The sequence below is a fragment of the Doryrhamphus excisus genome, chromosome 22 (assembly GCF_030265055.1).
Source record: "Doryrhamphus excisus isolate RoL2022-K1 chromosome 22, RoL_Dexc_1.0, whole genome shotgun sequence".
NCBI classification, from domain to species: Eukaryota; Metazoa; Chordata; class Actinopteri; order Syngnathiformes; family Syngnathidae; genus Doryrhamphus; species Doryrhamphus excisus.
In genome coordinates, this window is record NC_080487.1 from 13739377 (window position 1) to 13767170 (window position 27794).

At 43.6% G+C, this 27794-nt stretch overlaps 3 protein-coding genes across 13 annotated transcripts in view; 1 reads left to right on the forward strand and 2 right to left on the reverse strand.

Annotated features, from left to right (window-relative positions):
• Positions 1–10: 10 nt before the first annotated feature.
• On the reverse strand, positions 11–11644 carry si:zfos-911d5.4 (uncharacterized). Its single transcript, XM_058062727.1, has 7 exons — positions 11474–11644; positions 11246–11360; positions 10470–10570; positions 9762–9910; positions 8262–8490; positions 7996–8198; positions 11–1254 (listed from the first exon to the last, which is right to left on the reverse strand). The coding sequence occupies exons 2-7, from the start codon at positions 11344–11346 to the stop codon at positions 1084–1086; spliced, it is 954 nt and encodes a 317-aa protein (XP_057918710.1). The 5' UTR covers positions 11347–11360; positions 11474–11644; the 3' UTR covers positions 11–1083.
• Positions 11619–25826, forward strand: LOC131110053 (G-protein coupled receptor 26-like). Of its 4 annotated transcripts, none has more exons than XM_058062725.1 (7): positions 11619–11813; positions 14031–14165; positions 19170–19297; positions 19822–19975; positions 20604–22519; positions 23300–23413; positions 23642–25826. In XM_058062725.1, exons 5-7 carry the CDS (start codon positions 21852–21854, stop codon positions 23868–23870), a joined length of 1011 nt encoding a protein of 336 aa, XP_057918708.1. In that variant the 5' UTR covers positions 11619–11813; positions 14031–14165; positions 19170–19297; positions 19822–19975; positions 20604–21851; the 3' UTR covers positions 23871–25826. The 4 variants fall into 4 exon arrangements, with proteins under 4 accessions (XP_057918708.1, XP_057918709.1, XP_057918706.1 ...); XM_058062726.1 differs by having other exon boundaries at positions 21950–22519; XM_058062723.1 differs by having other exon boundaries at positions 19822–22519.
• cpxm2 (carboxypeptidase X (M14 family), member 2) overlaps positions 19959–27794 on the reverse strand; it is a 30399-nt gene continuing 22563 nt past the window's right edge. For 4 of the 8 annotated variants that reach the window (XM_058062708.1, XM_058062709.1, XM_058062712.1 and 1 more), the window contains one exon: positions 23916–27322. In XM_058062708.1, the coding sequence (XP_057918691.1) occupies positions 27063–27322 (260 nt within the window). In that variant the 3' untranslated portion in view covers positions 23916–27062. Of the gene's footprint in view, positions 19984–20305; positions 20377–23913; positions 27323–27794 lie in introns of those variants that run through there. The other 4 variants (XM_058062706.1, XM_058062705.1, XR_009120826.1 and 1 more) reach the window with 3 other exon arrangements.

The window sequence follows — 27794 nt, forward strand, 5'->3', positions numbered from 1 at the left end:
ACTCCAAAGCAAAAGAAAGACATTTTATTTAAAGTCACACAAAAAGTACAAGTACACGTAAGATAAGCTCACTCGCATGCACCCACGCCACTCGCGTGGCGCTAAAAACTACGACCACACGCAAAACCAAGTGCTGTTTGGGGTAGGATTCACTCTGAGGTAAATATACATACAGTAAATTATATACCTTACAGTTACATAATACTTTTTACAGATCCCATCATCATGATGTCCCTTGGGAACACCGTGACTACAATGCATGAGAATTTAGTATTTAAAATTTTAAAGCTTTATTTATTTATTAACTCCTTTTTATGAAAATTAGACAGCGGGGTTCGGCTGTAGTCCGGAAGTCATCCGGAACGTTTGGGAGTGTGAGCAATTACAGCGGAGGCGGGCTGTCGGGGGAATAAATTAAAACAGAACATTTAGGAAATCAGCTGGAATAGGTGCAGATTCTGGAAGATCTACAAAGCTTTCCAAGACTTGTAATATTTTATTCCCATAACTTTTTCTTGAGCTTAATTCTAACTAACCTATTTCATAATATTACTTCTTTAAAAATATATTTTTTTTCATAATTTCAAATCCTTGCTACTAACATTTTTTGGGTTTATTCTCATAAAATTGAGACTTTTCTTGTTAATGTTTTCCAATTTTTCCATTTCTGCTCTTTATAAAAAAGCATTTAATTTTTTGGTTAATTTTCTATTCGTCATATTATGACTTTATTCCCATAATATAACTTTTCCCCCACCTTAATGTTCTAAAAATTACAACTTTAAAATTTAAACTTCATACAACTAAAATAATTGCAAAATTTTAACTTTTTAGATTACGCTTTTGTCTTAATATTTGGACTTTAAAAAAATATTTGGACTTTAAAAAAATATTTTGACGTGTAAAATGAATATTAGTATGCAAAAAAAAAAGCATGGTAAACCATCACCACCACAATACAGTAGCATCATAGTATCATACGTTAAACTCCTGTATGTAAAAACACAAGTTGCTAGAAGGCACTTGGGAAAATTCAAAGCTAAGCCGTCCCTCGCCGTCCCTCGCCGTCCCTCGCCGTCCCTCTCAAACGCTGAGCGTGATGCTGTGGATGGTGTCGGCCGGGATCTTGGCGTCCACCTCCTGGCCGCTCACCCGGAAGATGATGACCGTGTCCGAGGGGATGGTGGCGCTGGCACTCGGCGACTTGCCCAGCCAGCCGGCCGAGCCGCCACGCTTGTACATTTTAACCGTCACCTGCAGAGGGCGAAAGACGACACAAGTGATCAGACCCCTGAAATTGATTGATGTCATTTCTAAGTTTAGTTTTCCTCTTAGGGATACTCAATGCACTTCATTTATTCCTTTTTCCATTTATGAATTTGTATTTTTTTGCTTTTATTTAAGTCAACCCAAGCAAATTAATACACCCAATTACATGCCCAAAGCTATTAAGGCATTCTGTCAACGAAATGCATCAATTAAAATGAAATACCAAAAACCCCACAAAATCAGATACTTCACTTGTCTACTTATTTTTATATATTTTAGTTTCCGATTAATCATCACCTGTACTGGTTCCAGCCAAGTAGTGCACCCTATTATGTAAATATGAGCTTAATCCACTTTCAATTCCATATCATCAACTAAATAATAATCATTCATTTTCTATCGCTTATCCTCACGAGGGTCGCTGGCATGCTGGAGCCTATCCCAGCTGTCTACGGGACACCCTGGACTGGTGGCCAGCCAATCCCAGGGCACATATAGACAAACAACCATTCACACTCACATGCGTACCTATGGTACAATTTGGAGTGGCTAATTAACCTAGCATGTTTTTGGAATGTGGGAGGAAAACATGCAAACTCTACACAGAGATGGCTGAGGGTGGAATTGAACCCTGGTCTCCTAGCTGTGAGGTCCGCGCGCTAACCACTTGGGCACCGTGCAGCCCAACTAAATAATTTTAGTTTTTAAATGCACTTTTAATCATACTAAACTTGAGGTAAGTTTAAGTCGGGTTCGTTTCCAAGCAAAAAATTGATAAATTTTGGAAGGAGTTGATGAATAAATATTAAATTAACCTTCATAGCCAAAGCATTTTTTCCTTAAATCCTGAGTCGCATGTGTGGAGTTTCTGTAGGTTGGAGGGCGTCGTACGCTTTAAACACCTCATCCAAACTGCCTGTTGTGTTTTTTGAGACGGACAATGGCGGGAAGAGGGGGGGAGGGATGAGGGGGGGCAAGTAGATTGAGACATGCGGGTAATTGAAGCACGTCCATTTCTTGTTTGGCCGCATTTACCGCAGATAACAGAATATCACAGTGCCTTTTCACAGCTCCATTTTCTTTCACTTTAGCATTAGGCAATTTTTCAATTATTTTTTTTTTTCCCTACACGCCATGTTCTTTCATCCATCATAATGTCTGGGCCTTTTAGTTAATGGCGGCGGCGGTCGGAGCCTGCCACGTCGGCCCTTGTCCATTTGGTGGGTCATTGTGGGGGAGCCCGATGGGCCTTTCATGAGCGCCACATCAAAAGGCAGATAAGCATTAGAGGTGGGGAAAACACCCGCTGCTCCACGCGCTGCCTCTTCCCTTTTGTCCGCTATTGAAAGTGATCATTTTAATAGTTGAAGAGCTCGGCAAGCGCGAGACACCCCCTTGGCCGCCCCCCCCCAACTGACGAACGCGCCCCTCAACACCTGCACGCTCCTAATTATCCGCCACAAAGGCTGCTACCATTTTTTTTTCTCCACCATTTACTTACTTATTAGCACGCGTTCCATAAAAAGCGCGCAGACAAAAAGGGAACAATCGGCGCCTGCATTAGCGGCGTGGCACACTTGAGAGCGCGGTGAGTGCGTGTTAATTTGCGACGCATGAGAAAGGAATTGGGTAAATAATGACAGCCGGTGGCTGCTCGCATAAAAACATTGTTCTAGCAAATCACTGCCACGCATAAATAAGTCGCCAATTAGCAATTAGAGGCGTGGAAGTCGAGTGCCTGCACTTTTGTTCCTGCGGGGTCCGCGACCGACGCTACCGACGCTACCGACGCTACGTTACAATTTGTACAGTTTGATATCGATGGGAGTTGATTAGGAGTACGCGGGACGGGGGGCGTGGAAAGGGGACTGCGATACTTGGATGCCACCAGCAGAGGCGCCGGTCGTTCAAGCCTGAAGTAAAAAAAACCATACAGGCTGTTGAGGGTTGGACCCTGGGGGCAAAAGTTGGGATTGGGGTCTCTCCGAGTAACCCCTGTCTGGGTCACCTCTGGGACCACTTGGACTTTTCACCGTCATGGACCCTCGGGTTGCGAGGAGACGGCGTTTTGTTTACTGGTGGTCATAAATCTTCCCTACTGGTTACCTTTGGCCTTTTAACATTCGGGCGGATCCTTTCGGAGAACTCTTAAAGGACTTGAGGATGTGTCCCCCTCCCCGGGTGAACATCAACGCCAATGGATCATTGACCACAAGGGAATCAGACATAAAATATTCTTTTGATTGCTTGGAAGTCCAGACTTCCCACTCCCCGGATCATTCGTCCAGCACTTCCGGACAGATCCCAAGGCATTCCCAGGCCCGTTTAGAGACATAGTCTCAAAGATTGGGCATCTGGTCTTGGGACATGCCCAAAAGGAGGAGCAGATGAAGGTGCCTCCCACCTTAACTTCAACGGAAAGCCCAGTCGAGGCTTTCATTCTAATACACCTACCAACATGTACTCATTTATAGTACTCAACATGACTCCCCATTCATGGGGGCATGACAAAATAACGGAGAAGCACCGCACTTGGGGTCCCCCTGCTTGGGAAAACTGGTCTAAGTCCTGGTACTTTTCCTGGTCGTCTGAAGCTATCAGCACTACGGCGCTCCAAGGAAGAGGATAATGTTCAGTATGCTTCAGGGTAGGCAACATTGGTTCTCCTTCCACGTCAGAGGGCAACTGAGTTTGAGCGACCTCCAGAGGTCAAAGTAGCAAGACCTGCGTTTTGACGCGGCGCATCCATCAAAAAAAGATTATTAATCACCTTCTTCGCCGAAAGCATAATTCAAGTCGGTTTCTGAAAGATCCATTAAGATGGCCAAACTTTTACCCGGTGACACATCTTGTCAGCCACCCTCAGCTGTCAGCGAGCGCCCGAAGCCACGGCCGCCACTTGGGGGCCGGCCAAGTTCAGAATGGCCCCCCGCGTCACGTCTGCAGGAAGCACATTAGACTGTGCGCTGTGACAGCTGACATCCAGACTTTTATTTCCATCCAGGGAGGGGGGCGGGGGGGGGGTCAAATATTAACCGCCCCCTTCCTTTTTTCTCCTCAATGGCTCTGGTTGTCTGGCCGACTTGAAGGGGCTCGATCTACGACTGATTTCATTTGCTCTCCGCCAACATCTCTAACCGCATTAACCCCCAGAACACGCTCCCGACGCTCCCGTCTGACTCCATTAACTCCCAAATCGGGTTTGGAAGACCGTATTGATGCCGCCTGTTATTGGGGGTGATTATGACGACGACGGACAATGGGCCAAAGTGTCTGTTAAAGAGTTCTGCGCTCATTTCACCGAACCAACAGATGGCAGGCACGCAGTGCAGTCTGGACATGCGCTAATTAGCCTTTACGTGAAAACAACAATACGCTCGGGTCAAAGGGAGCCAGCAAAGCACATTGAATAAACGATCATTTAAACCTCAAATTACTGCTTGACAAATGTCCCAATTTGAGGCAGAATTTGCTCTTTTATAAAGCAGGAGGCCGAGTAAAAATGTGCTTTGCATTCAACCTTCGTCCACTTTAGCCATCTTTATTCTCCTCAATTAGGGAAAATGGCTTTCAAAAGTGTAATTAAGTGTCTGCCGCAGTCGGCCTCTTCATTATTCATGGATGCCATTGATCATATCTCGCAGCTGAGACTGCCAACAAAGACGCTAAAGACGTATGAAATGGGAAAATCTCCAGTGTTTGCCAAATTGATCGTTTGGCCAAAATCTGCCACGGCATTCCGATTTCGATAATTCCGGATAATATTACCTGCCGGGAGTCTTGACACCGCTACGCTTCATCCCATAGTCAAATAAATGATGTACTAATGAATATTAATGTTTTTTTTAACCTCAATCCCAACTTTCTGTGCCTGGCATGTACTTAAATGAACAAAAGTGATCCACGAGGGTCCTTTGGGACGGAGTCGCCGGGTGATCAATTCCGACGAAGCGGCGTTGAGTCATAGCCGCGCACCGTGGCTCGGCGGGACACTCGAGCGGCTCGTCGGCGGCGTCTTGTCGAGATCGCTGCAACTCGTAATTGCGCGGCTTCCTACACACTCGGAACGTAAATTATTTGCAATTATTATTTCCCCCCCCATCGCCTATTGAGAGCGATGCCGCAATTACAGAAATCTGAACATGCTGGCCGCTTCGGTTCAATTTACATTTATTTTATTTAGCGATGAGCTAATAGTGGCAAACTTCAAGGTGAAACGATTTACCGTTCAGCTATAGGAAATTAAAGTTAGCCTAGCTTAATCATATCAGGAATCATATCTCGTCTTTCACGTCAATGTTTCAGATCATTAAACAAATTTGAATATTAGTCAATGACAACACAACTGTACAAAAAACACAGTTTTTAAGGGACAACAAAAAAATCCAAACCTACATGGCCCTGTGTGAAACAGTGAATGCCCCCTAAACCTAAGAACTGGTTGGGCAAAAGTCCTCTAACTGGAGGAATGTTGTTGTAATTGGAGGTTTTCCAGCATGAACGGCCATTTTAAGGTCATGCCACAGCACCTCAATAGGATTCAGGTCAAGACTCGGCCACCCCAAAGTCTTCATTTGGTTTTTCTTCTGGACTTGCTGGTGTGTTTTGGATCATTATTGTCCTGCTGGAGAACCCCAGTTGGTTTCAGTTATATCACAGCAAGTCTTCCAGGCCCTGAAGCAGCAAAACGGCCCCAGACCATCACACTACCCCCACCATATTTTACTATTGGTATGAAATGTGTCATTTACGCCACATGGACACACCTTTCAAAAAGTTTGGTCTCATCCGACCAGAGTATTTACCCAAAGCTCTTAGGGATCATCAACCTCATTAATTAACAATTTATGTTGATGATGGCTCTCATTGTGTTTAGCTGGAGTCCCAAAGTTTTAGAAATGACTTTTTCCACACAGGGTCATGTAGGTTTGGATTTTTTTCTCCCTTAATAAAAAATGTGTTCACTTGTCATTGACAAATATTTACAATATGGCGGACTTCCTTGGGTGTGCCAGGGTACGCGCTCAAGTCCGGCTTCTACTGAGCTCCACTGCAGCAGTGGAGCCAACGTTAATTACCGCGTTCATACACGGTAAGTCGTGGGTTTCCAAACAGTAGCTCATGCTACTGGAAGGTCTAGAAAGCTTTCTGCGCGGGTTATTGTGTGGAGCTGCTCTATAGGTGCCCACAGGGTGCTATTTCTTCCTCTTAATATTATTATTAGACTTAATTCTCACAATATTTTATCTTTATGCTCAAAAAATTACTGCTCTTTTTTTCTGTTTTTATTGTTTATAGTTCCATTTAATTTTAAGATTTTAATCATTTTTATGTCAAGGGCCAATAGAAGAAAAATAGCCCACGAGCTGCAATTCTAGTCTTTGATGTGTTGATACTGTGGTATGAAACTTGCTCCATATTACTATATTAATATGTTAATATTAATATATATCAACATTTGTATAACATGTATACAAAGTCCAATTTTATTTAAAAGACAAAAATAAAATAAAAATTGTCACCGTCCATAAACGTGATGTATAATTTCTAGTTCATTAGCTCGTTTCATATAATAGAGGCTACTTTCGTATCACAAAAGAAGACATGAGTGCAAATGACTACATTTAAGTAACCTGCCACTGAAATGATTGCATGAAGCCATCACACACACACACACACACACACACACACACACACACACACACAGTAATTACCGCTCAATCCATACAAATTGAATGAAGCTAGCGCCGTGGTCTAAGAATATAGTCCATAATTAATAAATTACAGCCTCTCTACTCAATCATTCTCCACTTTTCTTTTAGGTGGGGGGGGGGGGGGGGGGGTCATGCAGACATCCCATTCTCCTCCTCAAGAGTAATTGACTGAAACACACCTCGAGCCGACACACACACACACACACACACACACACACACACACACACAATGCGACTTGAGTGTGGCCTGTGTGTTTACAAGTCACAAATCAAAAGGAGGCATTATTTCTGGTCTCTCTAGAATACGCCTGGGGGAGCTATGCGGTTCCCTTTTGACACCCCCCCCCCCAACCCCCTCCCAGCATCCCCAACACAAACACACCCTCGAGCTTCCCCTGGCAGCTGCTGTACGCTTAAAAAAAATAAAGTTCATTGTTTCAAAGCGGCTTCCACACAAATGGACGCCGCCGTGCGTTGAAGTATTTATATTTAATACAGAGCATTTCGGGCGGCACTGTAATTGTGAGATCGTGTATCAAAAAGGAGCTAACGTAGGAAGTGGTACTTTTTAAACCTTTTCCAAGGTCATTTACAAAAGCGCCCCCCCCCCACAATGCCCCGCCAAGAGCAGACTGATTTAGAATAAATTTCAAAAATTCAGCGTATTTGATGTTTTAAATGGCTTTTGTCACCTCCAGTCAAATGGCAGCCAAGTTCAAGAGTGGCTTTCACCACTAAACTACACCAAGCTTAAAGTGCTACCGCCCCCTGCTGGCCAGTTGGCTCATTACCCCAACCAGCATATTTTACATTTCACTGCATGTCAGAGATATTTCTAAATATATTTGAATAAACTCCCCACAGAGATTCGAACCCAGGTCTTCCCGATCTCCTAACCGTGTGGCCTACACGAGTGGTTAGCATTCCAAACAATATAAAACATAAAATCATAAATGATGTGCTAAAGTCTAAAGTGCTAGTCCGAAATATAGAACCTTTACGGTGGACCTACCTGAGAGCGTCCCAACAAGGCCCACAGTGACTTGAGTCTGGAAAACTCCAGCGTCCCCGTCTCCCGGCGGTCCAGCGCGATGTACTGGCACCCGTGGTAGTCTCCTTTGAGCTGCTCGCCATTGTGAAGCCACATCAGATCCCAGGTTCCGGACTTCTTCAGGACCTGCCGCACCGACTCCATCTGCCTGTAGGACAGACGACCTGCAGCACCAAACACAAGGTGAGCATCGCCATCATCTCATCCAGCGTGCGTCCTCTTCTCACCAGAGAGCCAGGAGGGGGTTAGCGCATCCGACATCCAGGCCATGTAGCCCTCCCGGAAAGACCTCAGGAAGTCATCTATCTGGCCGTGGGAAACCAGTTCCCGCCTCTGTTGCAGACCCTCGTCCAGCTCACACTCGGGCGACAGGAAGACGACCCTGTGGAAGAAGCGGCTCTGGCGCACGGACACGCCGCTCCGCCTCAAATGGGCACACAGGTGGGACGTCTTGGTCTGGAAGGAAGTCGGTACAAGATGGTTTAACATTTTTTTAATGTAATAAACACACTGCGCGGTGGTCGAGTGGTTAGCGCGAAGGCCTCACGGCTAGGAGACCTGAGTTTAAGTCCACCCTCGACCATTTCTGTGTGGAGTTTGCATGTTCTCCCCGTGCATGCGTGGGTTTTCTCCGGGTACTCCGGTTTGCTCCCACATTCCAAAAACATGCTAGGTTAATTAGCCACTCCAAATTGTCCATAGGTATGAATGTGAGTGTGAATGGTTGTTTGTCTATATGTGCCCTGGGATTGTACCCCGCCTCTTGCCCGAAGACAGCTGGGATAGGCTCCAGCACCGCCGCGACCCTCATGAGGATAAGCGGTAGAAATTGAACGATAATACTAAACAGTGTAAAATGATATGTAACGATGCAAACTCTATGTTAGGAGTCGTGGTGCTTTTAAGGACACGCGGCAGAAATACAATTCAAGGATCTTCTACATCAGGGGTGGGCAAACTTTTTGACTCGCGGGCCGCATTGACTTAACTAAATTGACCGGGGGGGGGGGGCATACTATATATTCTACACGTAACAGTCTACCTGGAATTATTGTATCTGTAAAAATGTAGTGCAATCAGCTATATGTACTTGTACCATGGTGTACCAAGGTTGTACCATGATGCCAGGTTGTATGTTAAGTTTCAATGAAATACTTTGGGCCGTATTCAAACACTTGGCGGGCCGCATGTGGCCCCCGGGCCGTAGTTTGCCCACCTCTGTTCTACATGTTGTATTTCTTCATTATTAATTAGCATTTTCCATAATCCATTCCACAGTCGCGTACGTTTCCTCTGTAATAATGTGGAACCATCCTCTTTAGGAAATAAATGACATTTGAATATCTTCCACAATGTCCAATCCTCACAGGTGATTCCAGCCCTACTCTATGTAAACCAATTAAGTTTAAGCACCTTGTTTGAAGCTTTAGACGAGTGCGGCGAGATGGAAATGAATGAGGAGCCAGCTGTGTTTGCAGGCACCTGCCTGCTTTCCTGGACATAATTGCTGCCTTTCAAATCAAGAGCGGCCACTCGGGAACTTTTGGAAGCGTCCACCCCGCACCCCCCACTTTCGACAAGTGTTGGGAATTTACATATAAATTGCCAGTGTGACTTTCTTAACCCGGCTGCAGTTTGGGTGGAAAGCATTCGCCGGACAATTGGCTTGGACCTCGGAAACATCTGACACGGATTCATTTCAATATTCCGACATTTTTTTTAAATACCGTGATAGCATGGAGAGGGTCCTCGATCTGCTCAATGGAGGTGTTTGTGAAGTTGGGTTCCTTCTCCTTCACTTCAATGTGCCACTTATGGTTGTGGGCGGACACCACACCTCGCCAGGGTTTCACGTCGATGCAGAAGATCCCTTGGCCTTGCAAGACAGAAATAACGTGGATCAAAACAAGCTTACATATTTTACCGTACTTTAACAGATGTACAATGGTGAGAACTTCACGATTTCCCAAATTGCGGAATGTTTTTCCAACTCATTCATTCATTTTCTACCGCTATCGCGGGGGTGCAGGAGCCTATCCCAGCTGTCTTCGGGCGAGAGGCGGGCTCCACCCTGGACTGATGGCCAGCCAATCACAGGGCACATATAGACAAACAACCATTCACACTCACATTCATACCTATGGACAATTTGGAGTGGCTAATTAACCTAGCATGTTTTTGGAATGGGGGAGGAAACCGGAGAACATGCATGAGAACATGGGGGGGGGGGGTAGACCATAGATGTATATTCTGCTTATTTGACTTGTTTTGGTCTCAATATCTCAGTCACTTGGAAAACTAATTCTGTGAAATTTGTGTTTTTGTGTTATTTGTAATATTACATGATCCCCTATACCAACCTTTTTCATAATCCTGGTTAAATTTCCGTGAAAAACTAACTTCAAAGTCGCCCATTTGGACCAGCTAATACGCACCCGTGAGGATAACAACATTTATGTCATCTTTGACAGCCTGAAACTGGTCTGGAATCCGAAGATTGCAGTAGATGTCCTCCGGTCTCAGCCCGGTGAGTTTCCTGGAAGTACAAGTACACAAAGTACACAAAGTGAATGACTTTAACAGCTTCGTGTCTTGAGCAGAGTTCGGGTCGAAACTAGTTCCAGCTAGTTGGGGACAGTTAAGTAAAGCGAAAATAACGCCAAGTGGGATTTTTTTGTTGTAGACATTTTTGTGATGCAAATGTACTATACTTTTGAACGCATCTTGTTTCGAGAAACCAAACTCTTTACTTAACTGTCCCCAGCAACTAGATGGAAGTACTTTCATCAGCACTGAAAAGCGCCCAGAACTCGGGTCAGGACTTCAATGCTTATGGGGGTGTCATACAACTTCATATCAAAAATTCCGAACTATCCCTTTAAGAGGTTCTGTTACTATTAAAGGGACTAGTAATAGGCAAATATATATTCAGACGTCTTTGAAGTTCATGCTAATTTATCTTTTTATTCATTAAATACAATAAACATTGCCATCTTCCACAAATGCCGATTACTCAAGATTAATTAATTTTAAAACTGTGATTAATTTGATCACAATTTGATGACTCTACTTATGAACTTAAGTTCAAACCTCTTGTCTTTTGACAGATATTGTGATGTCAAGTACAAAGAAACTGTTCCAGACTGTAAAAAGCCACCCATATTGGTTCTACAGTATATTTCATATTTCTAGCAGCTGCCACACTTCTTACCTGACATGGTGAAGGAAATCAGGCAGTGTTTTCTGGGTAAGTTCCAGAGCTGCTGTGCTGTTGACGTGAAACTGGGTCAACAGGCTTCCAAGCTGAAGCATCCTAGACTTTCATACTGGGTAAAAATAGACAAACAAGGTCACAGTCGTGTGCTCCATCTTGGACGCCAAGCTAACATTCGTCAAATGTTTACATTGGCAAAAATAAAAAAACACGAACAATACAGACCGTCGATGTCCGTCTGAAGATCACCTCAACATCTTCCCCTGCGAGTCGTTAAAAGTGTGCCAGGCTAACAGTAAACAACGCGGCGTCCTGGAAAGCTAGCTGCTTTCACAACACCACAAGGCGCCCCCTCCCCCTCCACCTTCCCCTTCCCTCGTTGCTCCCCAGCTGCACTTCCATGGCTCCTGGAAGTAAACAACAGGCAACGTGCGTCTTCCTCGGCGTCGGGTTACGCCGCCGCAGTCGTGACGTCACGTCGACGTCACTGGGTGTTTTTTTTTACGTCTCGAGCGGCCACGTGCAATTCATAACCAAACAAACGAGATGGCGCCGACGTCTTAAAGTAAGAAAAACATCATTCGTAACTACCAGGCCCGTTTAAGACACTGAAAAAAAAATCCCAATGGTAAATCGAAGTTACGAGATAAGAAAGTCAAAATTACGAGATAGAAAGTCGAAATTACCAGATAAAAAGTCGAAATTACGAGCTAGAAAGTCGAAATTACGAACTAGAAAGTGGCAATTACAAGATAAAAAGTCGACATTTTGAGAAAGTCGAAATGATGAGATACCAACTGCGCATGTGCCGCAGGTTTCTTCGTCAACTGTCTCACAAAATGGCGAGACATTTGTGAACAGCCACATCCCTTTTATTATTTCGATGCCTCAAAATTCTTTCCAATGTGCGTTTGCTTAGTACAACTCACCAGCAAATGAAGTATTTCATCACTTGTAAAGCCACACTTAAAGTACTCCTCAATGTACTCACAATCCATGTCTGAACAGGAGATAAGAGTTGCTGCTGTGACTCTGCTACAAAGCTAATTTGCAATTTCGAATTTCTTATCTCAAAATTTCGACTTACCATTGGGATAAATATTTTTTTCAGTGGCGGAAACGGGCTTCCATAAGTTTTTAATTCCAAATCTGATTAAAAATAGCTATTTTTGATTTCATTAACGATATTTCAAGTGGGTGGTATTGCTAATGTTTTTATGTCATTTAACAGTGGTGGCTATGCTCCTATATTTTGAATGAATGTATTTGAATATATATGAATGAATGTAGTAGACATAAAAAAAAATCAAAAAAATAAAATAATCCCAAAAAAAGGAACAAGAACCTTAACTTTCCCATAATTCAGAAATGGAGAAATACAAGATTGCGGTCTAGTGCCACCTTATGGATCTCCATGGAAGATGTCACCTTGTAATTGATTGACGTCTGACGTACAGTATGCCACAATTGAGCAACAACTCGACCTAACAACACCACCCCTACAGTCAAACAATCAATCAATTACAAATGAACTTAGAACATTTATTGACATTTTTTTCCATGTTTTGTGCAATTTTGCCTCTAAAGAAAATGCGTCGGTCATCAAATGTAAAAGACAGTAGTCATCACTTATACGTTATGTTTGTGGAGATGATATCAAGATTTGATTTGTCCCGCCTGAACTTGATACCCAACACAAAGATTACCAGCATACTGGCGTCCCGCGCGGGCCTGACGGAGAGGATATTACAAAAGCCGCGGTAGAATATTTAATTCACACACATATACTATATCTCCATGTTGCTTCTCAACAATATCCGCGTGGCGCACAAAATACCACGGAGGTGCTTAATATGAAAGCAGATAGTCAAATCAGCTCACAGGGCCTGAATGGAAGCCAATAAACAGGCGCACGACACCCGCCCTGACCTTCACTTCTGTTGGCGATGGAGGAGGCCGATAGCGCGTGCAACCTCAATAAAAGCCAAGCAATGGAGTTAGATACGTGGATATTAAATTAAAGCAAAGGCGATAGCTGCGGGATGAATGGGGACAAAAGTGTGTTTGCGGGTTTAATATCGTCTACAATCGACGTCTGTTGATACATTGCTAATCTTTTTTTTTGTATTATTTATCTGGGATTCAATCAGCTTGTATTGGAAGATCTGTTTTTGCTACTCCAGTCTCAGCTATGAATGCATTTTAGTCAAACTTATATACGTAAAAAAATAAAACAAAAAAAAAAAATAGTGAAAAACGATATTTATCCCGCGGACTAATATGATGTTTCGCTAGCCGCTCGTCTCAGTGGATACCTAGCTCTCAATTTTGCCACAAAGACTCAACAAGATGTTCGTTTACCCGAGGACTGATCACACGTCTTGTGCTGGAAGACACAGCCATCCCAATGAGAGCGGACATTGTAAGTGTTGTTGTTGTTGTTGACGGAACTAGCATAAGTTGCGTGTAGCAACAAAGTTCGGGTAGTGTTTTAAATCAAGATATTATTACATGTTATCATCAGTGCACGTGTTCATGCATGGACCACAACATGTATATGAAACCATGGTGTATCCCAATGACATGCATTGTTAGCTAGCTCATATTAACTCCTTTTCTCGTGTTGTAATACACAGAAAAGGGAAATAAATATGTGTTCGTGGTTTACATAAGGATTATGGAAGTGCAGTTCCCCTTTAAGGTCAAGCCACAGCATCTGAATAGGATCCAGGCCAGAACTTTGACAAGGTCACTCCATAGTCTTCATTTGGTTTTTCTTCAGAGGTGGACTTACTGGTGTGTTGTGGATCATTGTCACCTCGGGGTCATGAACAGATGGCCGGATATTCTCTTCCAGGCCATGAAGCAGCAAAACAATCACAGACCATCACACTACCACCACCATATTTTACCGTTGGTATGTATGATGTTCTTCTTCTGAAATCCAGTCTTACTTTTAGGCCAGATCTAATGCATGTTTTTGGAATGTGCGTACATAATGTAATAAATACATATTTTATAATATTGAAATTGTATTTGATTTGAAATGAAATACCTTTGTGAGCATTAACTAGAACAAACTGTAAATACGATTAATGCTGTTGCTTGTGAATGTGCGTATAAATTAGTATCATTATTAGTATCATCAAGACAATAATAGTGGGATATATTTCAGTCCCACTGATATGTTAAACACATTATTTCCATTTTTAACAACTCCAGTGTCTCATTTACCAAAGTGGGCTAATAGCAACATTCATTTATGCTCATCCCCTTAAATTATTAACACTAGAGATTCCCCCGGCAAGAGGAGGTCATTTTAAACAACTTGACTACCCCAATCAAATGAGAGTGATCTGCATGGCGGCTGTCTGTAATCAGGATATGTAATGGGGGGGTGGCAGCTGGGCGACCTCAAGCAAATGGGCTGAAATTGTCACTGGGTCACAATCAGCTGCACAATTAGCGGCCCATGCATGGAGGGGAAAGAAGGTAGAGTGGTGTCTGACTTTAAATAACGATAAATAACCTTATGTGTGTGTGCTGCTTGCAAACAACCCCCACTGATACCACAAGTTCAAAATTATATCAAAAATATTACTTAGTTGTTTTAAGCGCCCCCCCCCATTGGCAACTAGCCAGGCCGCGTGGAGAGCTCGTTGGCATGCTAAAGTTTAATCGTTCAATTATCACTCAATGTGAGAGGGAGGCCATTATTTCCGCCGCGTCAGAAAATGGCGGCCCTCGTGGCGTCCTAATAGTGGCCAATTACGCAGAGAGCTCTCGGGATAAGTCGAAAGAAGAGTCCCGAGTGGAAGTGGACTGAGTGGAGAGACGGCACAAACACAACACAGAGGACAACAATGTCAAGACAACGTTGTTGCCAAAATAAACAACGGGGGGACGACCGGAGCTTTGTTGTTATCACAAAGTCGTTTGGAAGACATAAACGGTGTCAAGTGTGTCCACATGTTTGCGTGTTCCACTTTAGAACCAATTTTAGCTCATTAGAATTAACAGAAATACACTTTCAGCATCTTCACATCAAAAACAAGGTAACCAGAGTATGTGGGAATGTACCAAGTGGGATAGGTAGTGGTTGTCTACAACTACGCAGTTCTTTCCAAAGGCAGATTATAATCCATGTCCCCCCCCCACCCCCCGTCATCTTCACATGGCCATTTTTCTGTCATGAAGTGTACGGCAGCCGTTATTAACAGAAAGACGAGCCGACCGCCGCTAAATGAATTCGCCTTCTGTTCACCAGAGGCCCTCTCTTCAGCTATGAATTTGATAAATATATTAATGATGAATGCGGATGATGAGTGCAATCAGATGGGCAGGGTTCCAGGCTCTGAGATGGGGGGGGGGGCATTTCCTGTGTGTGGTAATTAAATGGAGGCTTTGGTTTCCCCCGTCCTCTGCAGCCATCTGCAGGCACTAAAACAACAATTTGGTCAAAATAATACAGCTAGAAATGCATTTTTTTTTACTTTGTTTGTCAGTACTTGAACGCACCTTCTAACTTTGTCCCACACTACACAGTACTACAACACTTTCTTTGTATGTGTATCACTGTTGCTAAATATGCTAATGTACATATTTGTCCGGTACGCAACCTCTCTGAAAAAAACAAAGTCCAGGCTCCTACTGGTACTAGTGGCTTCAAAAACAATATACAATATAACAATATAAGAAATTCCCTAGTATTTGAACACTTAATGCGAGTTGCGTTTTGATCCACTTTGTTTGTCAGTATTTGAACGCACCTTGTAACTTTGTCCCACACTACAAAGTACTACAACCCTTTCTTTCACCTCACATTTGGTTCCAAATGGTGATACTACTGTACGTATGTATATCACTATTATTATGGTAATGTCCGGTACACAACCTCTCTGAAAAAAAGCAAAGTCCTGGCTCCTACTAGTACTAGTGGCTTCAAAAACAATATACACTAAGAAATTATTATTTGAACACTTAATGCGAGTTGCGTTTTGTTCCGCTTTGTTTGTCAGTATTTGAACGCACCTTCTAACTTTGTCCCACACTCCACAGTACCACAACAGTACGACTACTACTACTACTACCGTATTGTTACTTCTTATTTGGTTCCAAATGGTGATACTACTGTATGTATATCACTGTTGCTAATTATGCTAATTGTCCGGTACACAACAGGCTCCTACTGGTACTGGTGGCTTCAAAAACAATATACACTGAGAAATCCGCTAGTATTTGAACGCTTAATGCGAGAGGTTATTTGTCCCACTTTCTTTGACCGCCATTGAACGCACCTTTATTCATCAAAATACTGTTTTTTTTCTCAATTTCTGCTCAATATTTGCTACAGCTTGTAGCTAGCGGTGACAACTACAGTGCACGTTAATCACGCGTCAAAACAATTAGTGGCGTTTAAGTAAACATACGTTAATGTGTTAATAAGGCTTTCATAACGCGTAAACTTTTTTTTTATTTATTAAAGAAAGCTTTTTAACACAACACCCCCGCAATATATTTTCATGGCATGTGTTGGCGGCTAAGTGTTTATTTTAGTTCAGGCACGCGTGTGAAGGAAAGTGAGAGGACGCCACCCAAGACTTTACACTACACGTGGGCGTCGCCATAAGCTGCAATAGTACTGCATATGCTAATCACATGCCGATACTGATGGATCGGTCACTTCAATAAAAGTATTATTTTTCTGTCTATATTTGCAAAGTATATAATTACAAAAATGTAATGAATATAAGTACTTCATATTTAATTCAGTTCAGATTTCTAAAGCATGTGATCCCTAATTGATCATTTCTCCATATATCAAAATATGAAGCGGTGGTGGTGGTGGTGTGAATTATCCCTCCCCTGAAGGCACACAAAATAAAACGTTCCCCGCTGGCCTCTTTTAACCAATGGCCCTAATTACAATCCTGATCTTCTTTAACATGGCCGCTGAGCGCCATTAATTCACAAAGCCAAAGAGGCCATTACGTATGTGGAGGGACAGAGAGAGCAAGAGAAAGAGAGAGAAAGAGAGAGAGAGGTTGGCCAGTGGCTTTTCAACACTAATGGTGCCCCCCCCCCCCTCGCTATTCATCTCAACAAGTGAGTGAAGTGGCGCCATGGCGACTCCACCTTGGCCCTTTTTGGCTTTGACCTCCGTGACCTGTGACACATTCCGACATTGTGTTCACCTTCTATTGTGTCCACCCAAAAACTGCTTTTTGCTGGCTGCTGTTATTTATTTCTAAGCCACCATCAGTAAGGTAATTATGATTAAAAAATGTCTAATTATATTACACATTAATACTATTGGGGCCGCATGGTGGGCAAGTGGTTCGGGAGATCGGGAGGTCCTGGGTTCGAATCTCCGCTTGGGGGATCTCTGTGTGGGGTTTGCATGTTAAGACAGCTGGGATAGGCTCCATTATACTCCCCCTCCCCCCATCCCCACCCTAGTGAGGATAAGCGACATAGAATATAAATGGAATATTTTTATAAAGCTTATGCAGTTGTCCTTTTCGCCACAAGGGGGCGCCAGAGGTTTAAATTTGCAGTCTAAAAAGGCTGCCACTGATTGATGATTGTAGTATTGCAGTCCTCCGCTAGATGGCAGTAATAACTAATAATAACTGGCACCTTTTTTTAGAATTCTGTTCTATTCTATTTTTATTCTATTCTATTCTGTTTTTTATTCGTAGGGGTGTTATTTAATGTCTAAAGAGGCTCAAAATATTTTTAGAAGGTCATAAATAGGTTTCTATACAGAGAACAATGAGACTAATGTAGCATCGAGTAGGAGGTGTCAAGCAGCTGCAGAAGGCAAGAAGGCGGCAAATACAGCAGTTCGAGCCACAGCATGTACTGCAATACAGCATGTACTGCAATACAAGGCCAGCAGGTGGCAGCAGAGCAACAACTCCAAACATGGCAGTTGGATCTGGAGCCATTGACCTGCTATAAACAAGGTGTTTCCCGCAGGACTGCAGTCTATCTGTGGCACGGAGGTGCAGGGAGGAGGGGGTGGGGGGGGGGGCTAATAATTGTCTAATTTGCGTCATTGGTCTTGGTGCAGAGTGGAGATTTTCCTAAACTCGGACTCTGTGTTTGTGTGTGGAAAGATAAAACTGAGCTTTTTTGTTTGTGTCATAAGAAATGTGTGACATGATCTTATGTTTTTAAAGCTTATTTATTTATCGACAGAAAATTGAGTTATTGACTAAACGTATAAAAGTAGCACCAAATTTTCTGTGGCGATCCAAATTCATCAATGGTGGGCCACCACAAATAAATGAATGGGAGACACCATACCGTGATACAGCAATAGCATGATATTTCATATATTTGACAAAATACTAAACAAATACAATTCCAATAAAAGAGGTATTGATACTGTCATGATTTTCATGATAATTTTTCCTGATTTCTAATATATCACCATATCATGTACTGTATATCATATGATACCATATTGTAAACCATCCACCATCTGCCACATCAATTATAATAAATATAAGGTTACTTATGGGGGGGGGGGACTCTATTGCCTGGCAACCATTTTTTATGGATTAACCACTGAGATTCAGCGTGCTCATTAGTGGACACATTTTTTAATAACTGACGCAGCACCTAATGAGATCCGCTACTATCAGCCATCCTGCCTTTGCAGCCATAGCAACGCTTAGTTTGGAGGTATTTGTTTCATAGTATGTTTATTAAACACAGGTCACGTGTGTGACATCACAGCATGCTTTGTTGCAGTCAGTGACGTTTGTAGTTATTTAAGTACGAAACCAGATTTGGCAAGAAAACCTTTGTTTTTAGTGGGGCTGATAGGCCAAATGGTGACTTTGTTTTATGAGATACCCGCCCACATTTGGACAGGACCTAAGTGCTAATTCATTCATTTATCCTGATTTAGGGAGGAACCATACGCTTCCCGGAGCGTAATGGCATGCAGCCACGAGCCAGCACCTGAGTTAACATGGCCGATTATTCATTTGCTGCCGCAACGTTGGGTCTCCTCGTGTGGAGAACATCTTTTGAAAGGTACTGCAACCTTTTCAATGAACCCCGAACTAATTACACATCAGCGTGACAAAGCCAGACGGACCCAGTGTTGACTTCCTCACCTTCGTGATGTTAAATGTTTGGCTGAAGCTTTTAACTTCCTGCAAAAGCAACCTTACAGGATGTTTGCAGAATGTAAGATGTATTCTAATTTATATACACAGGCTAGCTCATGATTTTACGCACTTTAGAGCTCATTAGGAGCGTAATTAACATAGCAGCGGTTTTTGTAAATGGCTGGAAAGCACATGGTTAGAATTCACATACGCATAGTAGTTGGTTAATATTCTGCATTATACGTTGGTAGTGTCTTGTCCGTTTTATCCACCTACTGTGCCGCTGTGTGTAGTTTTTTTTAGCTAATATGCCTCTCACAGGTACGCTACATTTGAGTACAATGTAGTACAATGTAAAGGGACCTACTATGCTGTTTCCACTTTTCGGACCAAGTTCTACTGACTTGAATGCGAGTGTGAATGGTTGTTTGTCTGTGTCTGGGATAGGCTCCATCATACCCTAATGAGGATTAACGCCATAGAAAACGCATGGATGGTTGGAGTTCTACTATCAATGTCAATGCCAGTGACAAGTGCGTGCAGACCGACCTGTCCGGAAGTCCTCGGGAGCGCTTGGGAGTGTGACCAATCACAGAGAAGTGTGCGTACCTAAAGGAAGGTTGGGGGTGGAGAACAGAAAAAAAGCAAAAAATGTATTAATAAGAACACAGAATATTTCAAACATGGGGGAAATAGTCATTAATCATTATTAACGCATTTGAAAACTGCGATTAATTTGATTAATCATTTGACAGCCCTACTTTTTGCATGGATTCTGTAACCCTGCACTAATAGTGTTAGATCCTTTTGTTAGATAGAACAAAACACACAGGAGGATGCAAATGTTCGGGACTTTCACTTACATTACATTCATAATTGAACATGCTAGGTTAGCATATTCATTGAAGAAAACCAAAATGATTCAACTTACATCTCCCAACTCTGTTTAGTCCTTTTCTGTTTATGAGGAAGGATGTTTTTCCTTGACACGACATGAAAAACCTGCAACAAACGTGAGCATATTTCCTCTCAAAAGTCACATAACTGTTATAATAAGTCAATGTTGCATAATGGGGACCTTTAAGGGACATTTAACAAGGGTTGACACAGCTTTTGGGGGGGCCCTCGGTAGGCCGCGGAAGGCCGGGTCCTTTTAAAGGTTGCAGCCTCTGCCTGAATGGGAAGCGGGTTTAATGTGCTTCTGTGCTGCCTGTCACATGTTGATGCAGGAAGTGGCATCCGTCACCGCCACGGCTCAGTCTCGTCTCACTCCAGGCCAAGATGGAGCTCTCACCCTAGCAAGTCACCCCCCCCCCCCTTGCAGCCAGCGTCTCCTCGCATCAGCAACACAAATCACAACATCACGATGGCACATTCAAGCACATCCAGTACACACTCCCTCCCCCTTTTGTACCGTGTATGCATATGTGCTGCTGCGACAATAATAATAATAACTCTACACCCGCCCACCTACACCCCCGCCCCCCGCCCCTTTACAATGTTCCATGCAACTCACATGCTGCAGCACACAGTCCCACATCTTTAACCGGAAAGTCCAAAGCGGTGCTGATGCTGGGGGATTGGAGGAGGGGGCGGTGTCGATGTTTAAAAAAAAAAAAAAAAAAGTGCGGGGGCGTCATCCGTCAGCTCCCAGGAGGGAAGACGTCTTAACAAGTCGACGGAGCAGACTTAATTAAGACAGTCTTGTGGGAGGAGAAGGGCTGCTGCTTGACTTCTATTGAAGTATTTTAGCAGACCAAAAGGCCGGTTAGGACATCACAGCATAGCATAGCAGTCCCTTGTGTGCCCTCTAGAGGCTGTGAGCGGCATAGGGATATTTTCTCCAGACTTGGCACAATATAGTACAGTAATATATTATACCTTATAAATATATTAGAGATATAGAATACATCAATTCAATAAAAATATAGAAAAATAGTAAAGCCACTGAAAGCACTTTTGTGTTGTTGTTGAATGAGTTAAGTTTGAAAATACATTTTTAGTACAATAAAATGTATAAATTGATTAGCCGTGACGTTTTGGTTGCCACCACAGCCAACCGCAACGATCCAAATTGCGCATTAGCCTCATTAAGTATGTGGCGCGAAAGGGGGCTCTCATTGGAGACTCCCTCCTTTCAAAATGTTTGTGAGCGTCTGGTCCTCGGAGGGACAGGCTGCCAGCCGGAGGAGCCCACACACTGTCCGGCGGCGCGCGCGGAGGGGTGATGCCTCCAGAGCGCATCGCAGGGGCGACTAAAACCTCCCCGCCGGACGCAGCGACTCCACACCAAAGCTCGGACTCCACTCGTTTGTTGCGCTTTTACGCGCTGAGGCGATGTAGCGGCAAAGCGGACAAGAGGGGGGTCTCCACCGGCGGGGACATGCAGGGCGCGCGCGGAGGAGGCGACAGCGGCGGAGCGAGCGGCGACGCCGGACGGGTATGAGCGGCGGGAGGAAGCGGAGCCGGCGTTGAGGATGGACACCTCGGAGGTGTTCGTCTTCGCGCTGGTGCTCGTCATCATCGTGGTGTCTCTGCTGTCCAACGTGCTGGTGCTGATCTGCTTCCTGTACAGCCCGGAGATCCGCAAGCAGGCTCCTGGGCTCTTCAACCTCAACCTCACCTTCTGCAACCTGTTGCTCACCGTCGCCAACATGCCGCTGACGCTGGCGGCGTTGGCTCGCCGCGCTCAGCCGGGCGGCGACGCCTTGTGCCAGGCGGCGGGCTTCCTGGAGACCTTCCTTTCCACCAACTCCATGCTGAGCATGGCGGCGCTGAGCATCGACCGGTGGGTCGCCGTGGTCTTCCCGCTGCGCTACCACTCCAAGATGCGCCACAGGGACGCCGCCTTGGTGCTGGGCTACACCTGGGCGCACTCCATGTCCTTCTCCGTGGCCGCCACCTGGCTCTCCTGGCTGGGGTACCACCGCCTCTACGCCTCCTGTACGCTCGCCGCCCCCAGGGCCGGCGGCCGGACGCAGTTCGTAGTCTTCACGGTCCTCTTCCACTCCTTCACTTTCCTGCTCTCCTTCGTCGTGCTGTGCGTCACGTACCTCAAAGTGCTGAAAGTGGCCAGGTTCCACTGCAGGAGGATAGACGTCATCACCATGCAGACCTTGGTGCTGCTGGTGGACATCCACCCCAGGTGAGCTCCTCGCCTTCCTTCCATCGCTTCCGTATTTGTAGTCTTTGCCGAGGAAAAGGCTGTGGAGGCTTTAACAAAACCCACTAAAGATGTCGCGTGTGTGTATTAAAAAGTCAGCTGGGATAGGCTCCAGCGTGTATTATCTTGTTTAACGATGACAACGTTTCTGATTATGACGTTTGTACATTTGGAAGTGAGCCCTGAAAGAAGTTTGGGTTGGCTCTGAACGCCCGGTTTCAGAGAGTTCTTTTAACACTGGCTCCCTGTGATGTCACAGTGAGCTGGATTCCCTTATATGGGCATGCGGCACATTTATTTTGAGTAAGTAAGCCTTCTATTGTCTGTGTAGCATTATAGAGTGTGCATACAGGGAGCTCACCGACGTCTGGGAAAAAAACGTAATGACCACATTTCCGTTAAAGATTGTCTGTATGGCCATGACAAAGCTTATGACAAAGTGTGTACGACAATGAGTGCTCCTCCTTGGGCAGGCGAGGCGGAGGAAGCACCCTCAGGTCTCGCTTCTTCTGCGCTCCACCATGATTGAATTAAAACACACCGTTTTGGAAATCCAAGCAAATACAGCTGGAGTAGGTGCCGATTCTGGAAGATCTAGAAAGCTTTTTGTGTGTAGCTGCTCTATAGGAGTCCGCATCCCAATACAGAAGGCCGAAATTGAGCATAATGGGTCCCCTCACAGCAGTAGTCAGGTTTGGTGTGGAAAAACCGGGGTACGCATGCAAAGGTGGTGTCTAACGATCCCCTCCCCCGCTGTGCCAGTGTTCGCCAGCGATGCCTGGAGGAGCAGAGGCGGCGGCGCCAGAGAGCCACCAGGAAGATCAGCACCTTCATCGGCACCTTCATGCTCTGCTTTGCCCCCTACGTGATCACAAGGTGAGTGGAAGGCAACCACACGATGTCCCAGTTCCTGATAATGAAAAGCGACATACTAGGTCATGTGACACATGAATGGGTATTGGTATCAGCTGATATCGGTATGGGAAATTGAGAGTTGGACAGAATCTGAATATCGGTTACCGGCAAAGGAAGCACAGGACCACCTCCAGGTTTTCCCTCCCCCGGGTGTCCCAGTACTCGTGTCCTTGTGTGTCCCGGCTGCAGGATCGTGGAGTTGTTCCCGGCGGTGCCTATCAGTCCTCACTGGGGGATGGTGTCCAAGTGTTTGGCCTACAGCAAGGCGGCGTTCGACCCCTTTGTATACTCGCTGCTGCGCCACCAGTACAAGAAGACGTGCGGCGACATCGTCAACCGGCTGCTCAAGCGCCGCTCCTTGAACACCGATGGACGCGGGTTCGAGAGCCAGGGCAGCAGTATACCGAGAGTGGAGTGACAGGACCAAAGGGGGGGGGGTGTATTATCTTTGGGACATGTTTTATTGGCGCAAGAGGAAGAGGACATCCATGGACTTCCTCATCGGGTCAAAAACAGTAGTAGCTTATACTCTATTTGACCGTGCAGTACTACTAGAGTATTTATTTATTTAAACAAAGTAAGTAAAATGTAGCACTCAAACCAGACACGCAACCCTCATGATCATGTCCCTTAAATGCACCATTTTACCGTAAATACTCTAATTATCGCTGAGGTGTTTATTTACCTGAATTTTATACTTTAATAATAAGTGGAAAGGCAAACTCTTTATGAACAAATATATTGCACAACATGGCAGCAACAGAACCAATGTTGTAATGGCGCTAAGAAGAAAAGTGCTTTGCTAGCAAATCAGTCCATTCATAAACATTAAACATGAAGCATTAACAGGTACAGGTGAAAAATTCATACAAGATTCTTTTTTTTTTTGTTTTTGCGATGCTCATGAATTTTCAAACTCAGAAGTAAGTCCCTTTTATGAATTTTAACAAATTTTTGAACTATGAACTAACTTTGAATAATTTGTCAATTAATTATTGAAATTCTTTGATAGAATCATCGTAAAATAAAAATGTAACTTAAAAAGTAAAAAGTTTGCTTTTCCCCCTACATTACCAGCTTTTCGCCCTAAAATTAATTAACTTAATTATTTTTCAAAAAATTATGACTTAAAAATAAACGCAATAAAAAAAAAAATTGGGAGGGGGGTACTGTTTTTTCCCAAAATTTTGTTTACATTTTTTCCCCCCCAAAAATCAAACTTTGTTAAAGTTACAACTAGGGATGTCCGATAATTATCAGCCCGATATCAGCATAAAAATGTGATATCTGTTGATTTCGGTATCAGATTTTTGTCTTGATTGTGAAAACTGATATTTAAAAAAATGCTGTATACAACGCACATGTTCATTGCACCACAGGAGATATGTCACGTTACAAAAATCGGTATCAGAAATTGAGAGTTTGACAATATTGGCATATCGTTAGCGGCAAAAAAGCCAACTTTGGACATCCCGAGTTATAACTTTTCCCCCAAAATATTACATGATATAAAGTATCTTCCTGTAAATATAAATGAATAAATTAGCTTCATGTTGAGGAATATGTTCTGGTAGTTTGTTTAAGTGGAGTACTGTATGACACACCAAGACAATGAATGCCTTAAATGCTGTTCTATGATATGAGTCATATTAGTCAAGTACTACCCATCCACATACTTATTGTATCGGGAGAATTAAGTCATGCCTTATTACCTCCGTTCATGATCTAGAATCTCTACTTCTATGTCTCTGAAGCTGATGCTTTTACATCTTTTAGGAACGTTAGTGATTATCTTTCTGATAGGTGTTTAAAAATGGTATTTTTGTGTCTTTTTTTAGTCACAGAATGTGTTTAAAATCAGCTATGTCGATATGACAATACCTCTCTGGAAACTTCCTCGGCGAATTGCTGCTGCTAACGATGATGACGCTGATCAGAATTGGAAGGGAAATGTTCAAACGTGTTCAGGTTTTGTGGTTAAACTGTAAACGTAGCTGGTGTGATTTGTGCGGGAAAGACACTTGAAGGTCATATTTAGCTATTTTTCAGCACTGATGTGACTAAATAATAATAATAATAATAATAAAAGCTCTGATTTAAACAGAAAAGAGTCATCATGCGTAACAATGCACCTGTGCTTTTAACGACTCTGCCTGCAGGTGGCGGCGCGCTGCATCACCCTGAGAGTTGTTTGTCATGTTTTGCCTCCTCCAAAATATTAGAAACACCTCAGCGTGGGTGGTAATGACACCTTGACACCTCAGGGAGCGAGTTGGAGCACACGGACGGCCAATGAACTCCGCCAGCTAAAGTGAGAAGTGGACACCTTCGCCTGTTTGTCTCATCGCATCCTTTGTACCTTCAAAATATCAGGTAGTAGTCCGATCCATGAGTAAACAACTTTTTTTTTTAATATCATATTTTTATATATTGTATTTGTTTGCGATTTAATGAGATTGTGCAAAAACTACCGAACCGATTTACATGAAACTTAGTCGAGGGTGGGGCATCCGGATCCGGATAAAGGTGCAAGTGCAGGAGATCCAATTAGTAGACATTTTGTTGATCTTTTCAGCAGCATTATGCTACGAGTCCCAAACTGATTTCTATGAAACTACATAAAATGTGCATAAAGGTGCACGGTGTTCATATATAGGAAAGATATGATATATGTAGTTATTATTTTTTGTTTGACATTTAGCGGGATTGTGTAAAAACTGCTACACCGATTTACATGAAGCTTGGTTGAAGGTTGGGGGGGGGCATGGCGGAAGGCAAAACATATGACACTTTGGTGCAGATCTGGATAAATGTTCAAGATAGTTTTCCCCTTTCATTCTAAATGACAAAATAGAATTCAATTAGCAGACATTTTCTTTGTCTTTTTGCATTATGCTAACATTCCTAAATTGATTTCCATGAAAGTTTGCGCAGGGGCGGGGCACGGCTGAAGGAAAAGCATAATACAATTTGGTGCAAATTTGGATAAAGGTGTTTTGATTCACATATAGTCAAGTTATGATTCAATTTGGTATTGTTTTTGTTTGCTAGCTAGCAGGATTCTAATAAAACAACCACACTGATTTACACGTCCTTTTGCACAGGGGCGTAGCACGGTTCAAGGAAAAATATATTAAAGTTTGGTGCAAATCCGGGTAAAGGTTTTCACTTTTGTTTGGCGGAGGTTCACATGCTAATGACTAATTGTCATTCTAATTATAGCATTTGTTGTTAAGGGGAAAACAGTCCAAAGCGGGCAACAATTTGGAGTAATTGGACTTTATTTCTTAAAGCAACGTGCGTATATAACGGTTCACAGCAATGACGCAATAAAGAGTGGAGAGTTGTGTTGTGTTGCATTATTGTAGTGGTTTACATAACTTAACGTTAAGTCCTCTATGTACATAACGAGTTTGAGATTAGGTGCTTTGGTGCATTGTTTTACACGACTCTTGTATTTTATTTACATAAAGAGATGTTGGAGTTTATGTAATGACTAGCAACGATGAGTACATTACATAATCCATTTCCTTTGTATGTTGATGTATGATTTTTTAACAAGTATCTTAATCCTAACGTAGTACCCACCTGAGTTCTTCCCAAATGTCCCTTAAGTTCCCTGGTGTCTTTCTCTGGACCGCCGAGCTTGCAGCGGCCTGGGGGGGTTTTTAACCCCGGCCTGTTTGTTGAATCTCTCCATGATCTCTCGGATCCTGGACAGGTTGGTGCGGCCCAGCGTGAAGTCGCACCTGGTGGCCCCCATCTCGTAACCCACCTCGCACTTCTTGCTCACCATGCTGTAGCCCTCCGCCCTCGCCGTCACGCGGTACTCCCCCGGGTTCAACAGGCGCCAGTAGTCCCCGTCAGCCGCTGTGACGCAACGGAGGTAAAAAAAAAGAGGTGATGATGCAACTCCACAATAGAAAACATCATGTTTGTTGCAGTTTTAAGATGAAAAAACAGTCAGAAAAGTTCACCAAAAGTGCTTTTTATAAGAACATCTATGCTTGGTATCAACCAGGAAGTAAAAAGGCATCTCGCCATGTTGTGTATAGGTTATGAATTGAAGGGAAATTTTGCATATGTGTATGTGTGTGATTAAATTATGAGAATTATGACTAATTATGCAGGACAATTATTATTAATGATTAAGTTCAAACTCATTCATTCATTCATTTTCTACCGCTTATCCTCACGAGGGTCGCGAGGGTGCTGGAGCCTATCCCAGCTGTCTTGGGGCGAGAGGTGGCGTACACCCTGGACTGATGTATCTCTCTTTTATCTTCTAAATATAAGTTTATTAATGTTAGAGCTCCCTAGACATGAAATAACACCCCTATAG